Source organism: Anastrepha ludens, chromosome 2 (assembly GCF_028408465.1).
Source record: "Anastrepha ludens isolate Willacy chromosome 2, idAnaLude1.1, whole genome shotgun sequence".
Taxonomy (NCBI): Eukaryota; Metazoa; Arthropoda; class Insecta; order Diptera; family Tephritidae; genus Anastrepha; species Anastrepha ludens.
In genome coordinates this window covers 130,354,050-130,366,175 of record NC_071498.1, presented here as the reverse complement: position 1 = coordinate 130,366,175, position 12,126 = coordinate 130,354,050, and the positions used below count along the sequence as shown (strand labels likewise).

Genomic DNA, 12,126 nt, shown 5'->3' with positions numbered 1-12,126 from the left:
TCTTTTTTCCAATTTACAGGGGGACCAAGTGTACAAATCTGTGTTCATCATCTTCTTCCAAGGTGATCAATTGAAGACACGTGTCAAAAAAATTTGTGAGGGCTTCCGTGCAACCCTATATCCATGCCCAGAGGCACCAGCCGATCGGCGTGAAATGGCAATGGGTGTTATGACACGCATTGAAGATTTGAATACCGTGCTCGGTCAGACCCAAGATCATCGTCATCGCGTTCTGGTCGCTGCCGCCAAGAACTTGAAGAATTGGTTTGTCAAAGTGCGCAAAATAAAGGCTATTTATCATACATTGAATCTCTTCAATTTGGATGTGACACAAAAGTGCTTAATCGCCGAATGCTGGGTACCGGTGCTGGACATCGAGACTATACAATTGGCATTGCGACGCGGCACTGAACGCTCGGGTTCTTCAGTGCCGCCAATTTTGAATCGTATGCAAACATTTGAAAATCCACCAACCTACAATCGCACCAACAAATTCACCAAAGCTTTCCAAGCACTAATTGATGCATATGGAGTCGCTTCATACCGTGAAATGAATCCTGCACCGTATACGATAATAACATTTCCCTTTCTGTTCGCTGTGATGTTTGGTGATCTCGGACACGGTTCCATTATGGCACTATTTGGCTTATGGATGATACGCAAGGAAAAAGGTTTGGCAGCACAGAAGACTACAAATGAAATTTGGAACATCTTTTTTGGAGGGCGTTACATAATATTCCTAATGGGTGTATTCTCTATGTACACTGGTCTAATTTACAATGATGTCTTCTCGAAGAGTTTGAATATATTTGGCTCACATTGGCATGCCAACTACAATAAGACAACGGTGTTAAACAATAAGCATTTACAATTGAATCCAAGTACTATGGACTATGAAGGAGACCCCTATCCGATCGGCATGGATCCCGTTTGGCAGGTGGCTACAGCCAATAAGATTATCTTTCAGAATTCGTACAAAATGAAGATCTCAATTATACTTGGTGTAGTCCATATGATTTTCGGCGTCTCATTGAGTTTGCACAACCACACCTACTTCAAGAACCGAAATGCTTTGCTCTACGAATTCATACCACAATTGGTCTTCTTGATTATGATGTTTTTCTATTTGGCTCTTTTGATGTTTATCAAATGGAATAGATACGCTGCGACCAATGCTCGTAAGTACTTGCTTATATTTTTATTATGAAATCGCTCTGTGCTGATTTTTCTTCGGTGAGCTGAACTTTATATTTAACTTTTTAATGGAAAACGAAGTTTAGAAAAAAATTGTTCACGTTTTTTAAATATAATTGGAAACATGAATTAAAACATTTTCCTTTTTAATATTTAATAGCTCCTTATTCGGCTGGTTGCGCTCCTTCAATTTTAATTACCTTTATCGACATGGTGTTGGGCAACACTCCGAAAACTCCACTCCCAGGCTGCGAGTCTTACATGTTTGCTGGCCAGTCGTTCTTCCAAAAATTGTTCCGTTTTATTGCATTGTGTTGTATACCAGTAATGCTGCTCGGAAAACCGCTAAAGATCATTCAACAACGTCGACAGGCAAATGTAAGTTGAAAGCTGTATAATTTATATGTTTTAAGTGGTCATCATTCATCGCTTCTTCGCACTCATTGAAGATTAGTAAAACAGTGAGATTCTGAAATTAAAAAGTTCCAAATCTAATTTATATTTAAAATTTAACTAAATAATTTACAAATAAGGGCCAGGCTTTTAATTCCAAGTTCACTACATTCACTAGATAAACTTAATTTATATGTCCAATCTTGCAGGAGTTGGAAAAAAATAACCTCAATTGCGCACGCAATGAAAAACTGGTCTTTAAATATTATTTTAAATGTCATACCTACAGTGAACCAAAAAGAAACTGCGACACCGATTTTCAAAAAATTGAAAATTTTGTAAATAAATTTTTCGCCGATTTTTAAGAAATATTTGCGTTGAATATATTTTCAAAGTCAAACAAAAAGTGTGACACCCTAATTTTTTAGCATATTCAAGATTTTTTAGCATAATAATTAAATGCCTATTCCGTTATTTTTTGCATATTGACGTGAAGATGAACAGGCAAACCCAAGTCGACAGCATTTAATATATTGAAAACCATTCTTTTCTTAGAAAAGTGGTGCTAAAAGAGTTTCCAAATTAACTCAATAAACGCTTAAGGCTTCAAGATGGTTAGAGATAAACAGAATATCATTCACAGATATCTGAATTCTATCGGACAGCCAAGCTGTCCTACTGGCTCTGAAAGCATTCCAAATGACATCAAGAAGTGTCTTACATTGTCGCCAATTTCTTAATCAGATGGCTAACAGTATCGTATTATCTTATGCTGGGTTCCAGGCCACAGAGATATACCAGGGAACTGTAGAGCTGATCAACTTGCAAGAGAAGGTACCTGTATGCCAAGCATGAATAATTTTATGGGGGTAACTCGCGCCACTTGTGAGCTGCTTGTTATGGACCCACCAATCAATTCTGTAAATCAAAGATGGATTAGTGCCAATACCCGTGAAATTGTTAGGCAAAAATGGCCAAGACAAAATTTACGTCTATCCAAGAATATTATAAAATTGAGTAGACTTCAAATTAGGCCCTTGGTAGGGGCCCTCACTGTACATAGGGTCTCATAGGAAATCACGCAAGGAGATTAGGCGTTTACACGCATGATTTCTGGCGTAGCCGTAGGAATGAGGTTGTGTTGGAAACAAATCAACACCTTTTTTGCACATGCCCGGCTGTAACCAGAAGCAGGAACCTTTATTTAAAATCCTAATTCTTAACGAATATGGATAATATACTTTGGTATCAACAACCTTTTACGCTACGTCTAAAACTCATGATGGTTCAATCTGGAAGATGAAATGTAACCCAGCCCCTGCGGCTCACAACTGACCCATTTTGTGGTCTAAATGGCAACGCTGTTTCTATGTGCAATGCGGCTGCGCAACCTAGCTACCTACTTACCTACACTCCAAGTTGACCAAGAGAAGGATTACACATTTTTTAAACTGAAAATTTCTGAAGTTACATAAAAAACAAAAACTCACTTAAAAATTCGTCAATTGTGGACGTACACCCACAAACTGTCAGACATTTTCTGCACAGTAACGAATACAGTGCATGCACTCCAAGAAAAAGTCCCCTTATTTCAAATTAATGTGAGTAAAAGGTTGAACTAGGCTAAAGAATACGTTAGCAAGCCGAATGAATTTTGGAGCAATGTTATTTTCAGCGACGATCGAAATTCAACTTATTTGGGTCAGATGTCCGCAGTTTTGTCTGCTGAAGGTAAGGTAAAGCGCTCAATCCAACCCATAACCGTGTGCGATAGAAGAGTGTTGTCGAGTGTTGGCCTATGCTTCCGAGGGGAGTCCACAAGGATATAAAAAAAGAAAAAAAAAAAATTCCAAAAACGACCCAAAGCATACCGCGCTAATTGTAAGGGAATGGTTGATTTACAATGTAAAAAAACGTATTGCCCCATCCTTCTCAGAGCCCTGATCTCAATCCCATTGAACACTTGTGGGCCCACAACGAAAGAGAATTACGTAAACGGCAGATTAGTGGTAAGAATTGAGTAAAATCAGCCATTGAAGAGATATCGTATGGGAAAATGTTCCAAGATATGTCACCAAAACTCTAGTAGACTCCGAGCAACGACGTCAACAGGCAGTAATTAGTGCAAAGTAATACTGCACAAAATATTAGTTCGTCAATTTTCCTTTATTTTCATATTTTCATTACTGTCCCACTTTATGTTTGAGTTTGTAAAATTAAGTTTTTGTTTTGTTTACTGGAAAATTTCCAAATAATTTAAATATTATTGGGTAGGGGAATAAGTTTCCGCCCTCGTAAAAGAGGAGACGAGAGGGGGGGATCGGGGACTTTTTACCCCGGGCCCGGAGTTCTCAGAGGAGCCCGGACTCGAGAGTAATTCGAATTATAGTATATGAATTAGACATAATTGGAAAGGGCCCGCATTTGCAATTTTCCCCCGGGCCCGCATATGCTCTCTACGGCCCTGGTCGCTGCTGATATTATTTTCGTGTTCGCTCTAGTAATATACTGGAGATTTGAACGTGTATATGTGATGTCTTGATCGCAGTAATTGACATTCGTTTGAAGTGTAAAGATCCTTTTTTAACCGACGTCAAAAATTTCTACGTTCGTCCCGAAAAAAACAGCATTTGCGGGAAGTCATGCTTCATTATTACCTTTTAAAGATAAGTGCAGCTGAAACGTGTCGTATACGAGTATTAATCAATATTTACGGTAATCACGCTCCATCAAATACAACTTGAAAATAGTGGTTTCGACGCTTCCAAAGTGGCAATTTTGACGTGTGTGCCGTACCGAAAAAAATACGAAGATACTCAAGTACAACAAATATTGGGTGAAGATGCATGTCGAACCCTTGATTATATGTCAAAAGAGTTGGATGTTGACAGATCAACCGCCGGTAAACGTTTGCACGCGATGGAAATGGTCCAGAAAGGAGGTAACCGGATGACACATCAATTGAAGTAGAGGGATACCGAGGGATTTGGTGACGTGTGAGATGCTTCTTGAACGGCCGAAAAGAAAAGGTTTTCTGCATCGCATCGTCGCTGGCGATGAAAAATGGATCTATTATTATAACCTTAAGCGTCGAACATGTTGGAGCCTGCCAGGTGGACCCGGCAGAGAAAACAAAAATATATTTATGCTTCAAAGGTTATGTTGCGCATCTGGTGGGATCAGAATTGTTTCAGCTATTATGAACTGCTTAAACCATCTGAAACCATCACTGGCGATCGTTACTGACTGCAGCCAATGCATTTGAATCGAGCTCTTAAAGAAAAGCGGCCGAAATGGGACGGTAGACATGACAAACTGATTTTGCTGTATGACAACGCCAGGCCTCGCGTTGCTAAATCGGTCTAGAAATATTTAGAGCGACTGAATTGGGAAATCTTGCTTCACCCGATGTATTCCCCAGACATTGCACCTTCGGATTACCATCTGTTCCGATCAATGTAGTCAGCCCTTATTGGAGAGCGGTTCACTACTTATGAGAGCATCGCAAACTGGCTCAGTGAATGGATGAAGTCAAAAGAACGCGAATTTTTCGTCAGAGGAATCCGTATGCTGCCTGAAAGATGGAGTAAAGTTTTAGCTTCCAATGGCACATACTTCACGAAATATCATGTCCTAAGAAAGGACGGAAACTAATTCCCGTACCCAATATATTATTTTCTTTTTTTATATTATAAAATAAAATACGAAATTGAATACTTATATTGGCTTTTGCCTTTTGAAAAGTTATAAAGGATTGAAGTCAGCACAAACAATTGTCCCAGTTTATTTTTGGTTCGCTATACTTTAAAGCGCACTTTTATAATTTTGTAAATTTACCACAGCGCGCAATTGAGCCAAATTAACCGGAACGCACTCACATAAACAGAAATACATACAAACTATATTAGAAAGTAAGATTGATTGCCATGGTGTGTACGATCATCACCTCGATCATCATCGTCTCGAATCACTCACTGCGCTACGCACTCACTGCATCATTTTCCCTTTTACAAATGCTTATTGTACAAGTTGTAGTAATATGACACTTCATTAATTTATTATTTTGTACTTTTCCTCCAATTTTGGTAATTTCAACAACAACGAAAAAAATCAAAATTATTAACAAAAAACACTAAAATATACCCAACCAATTAATTACATAAACAGGAGGAGGTTAGTTTTACTCATAGAAAATATGTAAAAACGTTTTGTTTTTTCAATACGAATTGTGTTAATATTTACAATTTCATTTTATTCACAACAATCAGCGCCAAAACTTAACTGGTGCCACTAGCGATGCTGAGGTGGGCATGACCAACGGTACAGCTGGCGGCATTGCTGGACATGGCGGTGGCGGTGATCACCACGAAGAGGAGGAGCTATCGGAAATTGCCATACATCAAGGCATACACACCATTGAATTCGTATTGGGCTCTGTTTCGCATACCGCTTCGTATTTGCGCTTGTGGGCACTCTCCTTAGCACACGCACGTAAGTAGAGGCAGTGAGTGCCATTGGTAGTAGTTGTATTATTTTTATGTATTGTAGATTTTCTAATGTGAAACATGAGCTGAAAAGTGCCGGGCCTAACAAAGCAAACGCTTTTTTTTATTGTTAAAAATTAGCTTTATTCATCAACGTAATTTCCATTAAGGCCAACGCAATCATTCGAGCGCCGCTCGATCGATCATTCAATACCAACTTTGTAGAACGATTTATCTTTCGCCTCAAAATATGCCTCAATTTCAGCGATAACCTCTTAATTCGAGCGAAATTTCTTACCGGCGAGTATTTTTTTAGGCCTGTGTGAACAAAATCTGGCGAATCCGGTGTCGAAGTTTTGCCACTATTTTGATTGACTTGTGACGCGATGCGTTGTCTTGATTAAACAAAGCAGTGAGCAAACGCGGCATCCACTTTGAACAGAGCTTTCGCATAGTCAACATATGCAATATAAAGCCAACAGTTTCTTTTGATATCTTTACGACGTCAACTAACTCAAGCAACTTCACTCTTCTATAATTCAAAACGATTTTGTGGATTTTTTTTTATGTATTGTGCATCATTGGTGTCTCTACGACCACGCTTGAAGTCAGCAAACCATCGTTTTTTTGTTGTTTCTGATGGAGCGTAGTCCCCATAACACTTTTCAAAAGACATTGATTCGCTAAAACGGTATTTTTCCCCATCAAGAAGCAATGTAAAATTAACACGAAATTCTTTTTGTTCTATTGGAAGTAACACAAGAAGCGTCACTCTTAGCACAATAACTCACGAACTAATGAATAGAATATCAGGAAATTTTAACGGCTGCTTTTTAAGGTTAGTAGTAAATGAAAAAGCGGTGAATGCAATAAAACTAGTGTCATCTATGAGTTGGGCCCGGGACTTAAGCCCATGTGTTATTTATTCACTTACATATTGTGCGGAGGTATCTCCGTAATCTGGACAGTACGAATCGCGAGGCCGTACAATCAGTATTGGAGTGTCCGGATTTTAGATGATGAATGACTGTATGAAAATTAACAACATATTATTGAGAACTTGATTTTATTGACCAAATTTAACTCTCGTAAAATTTTATAAAAAAATTTAACTAAAAGAAATCAGGATTTTTTTGAAGATAAGTGTGTGCGCACTACAAAGATTTTATTTTTCTTAAAGTTTTTAGTGAGATAAATATACAGCTTTAACTATTTATTTCATGAAGATTTTATGTGCAGAACATCTTATTGATCTGCGTTTTTCGAGGTGTTCAAGTATTTCATCCGCTTCCACTCTGGAGTGTAGGGAAATAAAGAGCGGATGAGTGTGCAAGGAAAGGCTCTGAGCTTGACCTTCAGCGAGTGGTAGAAGATATAAGAATTCCTCTAAACGAACTGCACACTGCGATTGACTTGACCGTAATCGTGGAAACCAATAGAAGGTGGTCTCTGACTACTAACTGTAGGGTCTACAAAACGGTCTCGCCAAAACTGTTGGCACTATTGGCACCCTAGGCAGTAGAATGGGTGTATCTCAGGAGCTATAGAGATGAAGGAAAAATCGGTACAACACCTCCTCTGTGAAAGTCCTCCACTTCAAACAAGCTGTGCCAAATATCTTGGCGATTATTTCTTTGAAAACCTGGTAAATTTGCAAAATGAAGGGACTAGCAATCTTCTTAAAAAGATCTATGTGGTTTAAGCTACGTTGGTAGGGGATGGGAATCAAAGGCAGGTATCACAATGGGCCTTAGGGCCACCGAGTATCTTGTCTTAGACAAGCAACCTGGCTAACCTAACCTAGGAATTTCGCACTTTGTGTATTGTTAGTTTTTTGAGCACTGTGTTTGCCACTTTATTACTCATATTTTGCTATGGTTAGACGTTAATTGAAATTTCGCGCCTGTTAAGAGAATCAGCACAATAATAAAATGTTATTATGAATGCAAGCAAGAATGATAGAGAAACAGATTGCGCCTTCCGAATTTCCCGTGTCGTGAGAGCCCATGAATAAACAAGTAAAAGGAAGGGAAATTACTTGTTTGTGAAGAAGAAGACTAGGCGAAAGCAATGGAAGCAACCAAACACAAGAAATTATACGCATTCACACAGACTTTCTAACCATGGCGTCTTCCGCATAAAAACGCAAAAAACTGCATTTGGAGGCTTTATTTTAATTTGGGCTTTCACAATTTAACGCACGGTACTTCGTTTTTATTAGTTTAAATCTCACAAATCACACTATTGCCAAGCCATTCGCTGAATTTCATTCAGACTTGTCAAAATTGCGAAAAATAAAGTAACTGTTTTTTTAATGGCGTCACCGTAGATACTCAATTCGCCTTGGAATGCAAGGATGATAGAATACCCTTCCCCAAAAGGAAGGGAATTCCTTGTTTGTGAATAAGAAGAGTAGGCGAAAATAATGGAAACAACCAAACACAAGAAATTATACGCACGCACACAGATTTTCTTTCCAAAAAAATGCATTTGGAGGCATTATATTATTTGATGTTTCTCTTTTGTGAGACTTGGTTTGTTTAGTTTAAGTCTCACAAATAACAATATTACCAAGCCATTCACTGAATTTTCACAAGCAAGTAATATCTGCTCTTTTTATGTGTTTTGTATTGGAAAGGGCGTTAACGTCAGACTTGTCAAAATCGCGAAAAAAAACTAACTGTTTTGGGAAGACCCCACCTATAGTACTTAATTCACCTTGAGAACTAAAATTAAATAGTTTTTTTTTGACAAATAATAAGACACAATTAGTGACTTAAATAGAAGCCTTGGCATCGCAAAATTAAAATCAATACTTCTCGGAAGCCGATTAAGCTTTTCAAGTTCTCTTGTTTTTACAATTTGGTGGTTTGAATATTGAAATTTCAATGAGAAAAACAGATCACTTTGACATTGAAACCTTGAAAAATAAAAAGAAAATTAAATACAAAACAATCAGCTGCTCCTGTAACTTCACTTTATATGAATCCGCCTTGAATTAACTGCGTGCGCAAAATTACTGTTAAAATGTCATTATTTCGCAAGAAGCTATAAAATAAAACGAAAATACGCATTGTTCAATTTAGTGTCCGAATTATAAAGGCCGTCGTAACCGAATGGGTTGGAGCGTGACTACCACTCGGAGTACGTAGGTTCGAATCTGAATTGAACAGTAAAATGATAGAACAATTTTTTTCGTCGTCGCCCCTCGGCAGGCAATGGCAAACCTCCATGAAAAAGCTCCTCTTAAAAAACCAGTTGCTGTTCGGAGTCGGCCTTAAATTGTAGATTTTTCCATTTGTAGAACAACATCAAGACGCACGTCACTAATAGGAGGAGTAGCTCGGCCAAACAGCTAACAGAAGTATAAGCGCCAATTATTTTTATTTATTATAGAAGAAAAAAATGTGAAAATTTCCGATTTGTAGCAATGCCCGGATTACAGAGATTGCACTGTATATTGGTTAATCCGGAAAATTGGGTAAAAAACTCGCGTGAAATTTACCCTATTTATGAACTTTGTTCAATCGAATATATACATATATAATTGCATATAATCTTTTAATCATTACAGAATTGGCAGAAGTTTTGTGGAACATGGTATTGTCGATTGGATTGAAGCAAGAGGGTTGGACCGGTGGTATTATGTTGACAATAGTGTTTGCTTTCTGGGCCATACTCACTGTTGGCATTTTGGTTTTGATGGAGGGTTTGTCAGCATTCTTGCATACTCTACGTCTGCATTGGTGAGTTATTGGTGTTTGAACTAATAGGCTTTTCATCAAATGTTAATCGTAACGTATTTATTTTCCGCTTTAGGGTTGAATTCCAAAGTAAATTCTACAAAGGCCTAGGTTATGCTTTTCAACCATTCGCTTTCGATCAGATTATCGAAAATGGTGGTGCCGCCGCAATTGAAGGTGCCGAGTAAACGAATGCAATTTGTTTGGTTGGGTCATTTGCAGTAGTTTGTAACGATGTTTGCGACACACACACAGCACGTGAAAAATGAAGAATTTATGCACACATACAGTTAAATTAAAGTAAATAATTAAAAATATATTGAGAATTTATTGAATTTAATGTTATTGTATGTAATTTAAAATTTAGTAAAATTACATGCATACATACGTACGTACTCTATTCAAATACTATATACATACATATATACATACTGAATTTAAATTGAAAGTAAGACTTCTGGAATGCTTTGAATGTGAAGGTTAACGCTCGCCTCCGATATTTCAAATGAGATTAATCCATTTTCTGCATTAAATACTTAATGTTTCATATAATCTTAAGCATTACAAGAGTTTATTCCATAAAATATCAAGTTAACTCTTATCAACAAACTTTACTTCATTTAAATGTACATATACAAATATATATGAATTGAAATAGTTGGCCATTTGCAAATAATCAATGTATTTTTTTTAACTACCTGTTTTTTATACTTTCATTAGCGCAGTTTCAAAATCTACTAAATGCTGTTAAACTTCATTTTCCTAACAATTCCTAAATAATGCATTATGTGAGCATCTAATTATGTTAAGGTAAATTCAAATAAACAAAAAATGTCTGGAAGTTCAGTATGTCGCAGTAAGAATCTCGTCTAATATTGCTGCTAGAAATCATATAATCCTTTATGTAAAATGTTAATGAGTCAATGTTTATGAGTAACTGAACTACTTGCTTGTTTGAATATCTTATGCTTAACTGAATATAATCAAATAAAATGTAGTGAAAGTTAAAAACAATAATAAATATATTGGAAAAAATAGCCCAAAGGCGAAAAGCAACCGATATTTTCTTTTTTAAAGCGAATTCACACAAGGTGGTAGCACTAGAGCGACAACAATATTTCCATGTACATTTGGAATTTTGAATGTCGAAATTTCAATCTGAATGTTAACAAAAAAGCAAAGCAATAATATGGAAGAAGGCACAACTACGTTCCGGTTATTATATCAGGTTAAATTCCTACATATCCAGAATCGACCCCAAAATACTCAAAGATGATAGAGTTACAAGGTTTGCTTGTTAGCTATGGTGAAAAAAAAAATTGTAAGGAGAACTTTAGCTGTGGCAAGTCACTTGGGAGAGGCGAATGAAATGAAAACAAAAAGTCTAAAGTGCGGTTAGTTGAATACAAATACACGTCAAAACAAGCGTAGTTAGCAAATTGTAAAAAGTTGTGTGTTTTTAATTTAATTTAGGGGTATGGAAAAAAGAAACAGCATAATTCGTGCACCATTTTGCAGCTATATTTGCGTCACATTGCAATATTTGAAAAAACGTATTCAAGAGATTTTAGACAAATGGTGTGGAGCTCAACTACAGAAGTTCAAGGCAAGAGAATTAGTGAAAAAAATGTAATGACGGCGATTTTTGTAACAATTTTGTGTCAGAACCGCTCCTCCCATAAAGCCTAAATGCAAATGCAGTTTTATCCCTTGATGTTTTTTCTGGCATTTGATAAGGCATGGCGATACGGCTTTTACGCTATTACAATTTAGAACCGCGCACTTCATTTAGATAAAAATGTTAATTTTATTTAAACAAAAACTCAAGTGAAATAACGAACAATGAAAGAACGCGATTTCGCACATTTGTATTCACCGTATTCGTAAGCAAATCGTTGCCATGGCATGAGCATTGGTTATGTTGATTTTCGTATATCACTAAAAGAAGCTAAATTTTGTTAAATACATCCCAAGTGACGTCAGCCCATCAGCTGATTCTGTCAAATCCGCTCCGAATAACGGTCTGTTATCAAGCACACCTCGAAACATCTTTTTCCAATCCATGCAACATACTCACCGCGCACGGCACTAACGACCTATTCACGTGCCCCTTAAACTCGCTCATTGAATACCCCTCTCCTTTTGGATCCAGCCAGTTGCGACAACATGTTTCCAAATTCCAAAAATCCACGTAAAAACCTTGAGGAAAAGGTTTTTATGTTTTTTTTTTGCCTGCTCAGTGATCTGGTAATTTTAAACATTATCTTAAGTTTTTGTGAGAATTTGTAGAAAATAGTAATAAAAATGTAAAG

General features: G+C 37.1%; 1 protein-coding gene across 5 annotated transcripts in view; it reads left to right on the top strand.

The window, feature by feature from the left end:
• LOC128855328 (V-type proton ATPase 116 kDa subunit a 1) overlaps positions 1–10,870 on the top strand; it is a 37,765-nt gene extending 26,895 nt beyond the window's left edge. For all 5 annotated transcript variants that reach the window (XM_054090162.1, XM_054090163.1, XM_054090165.1 and 2 more), the window contains 5 exons: positions 20–1,178; positions 1,355–1,572; positions 5,856–6,078; positions 9,646–9,817; positions 9,891–10,870. In XM_054090162.1, the coding sequence (XP_053946137.1) occupies positions 20–1,178; positions 1,355–1,572; positions 5,856–6,078; positions 9,646–9,817; positions 9,891–10,002 (1,884 nt within the window). In that variant the 3' untranslated portion in view covers positions 10,003–10,870. The remainder of the gene's footprint in view (positions 1–19; positions 1,179–1,354; positions 1,573–5,855; positions 6,079–9,645; positions 9,818–9,890) is intronic.
• The last annotated feature ends 1,256 nt before the right edge of the window (positions 10,871–12,126 follow it).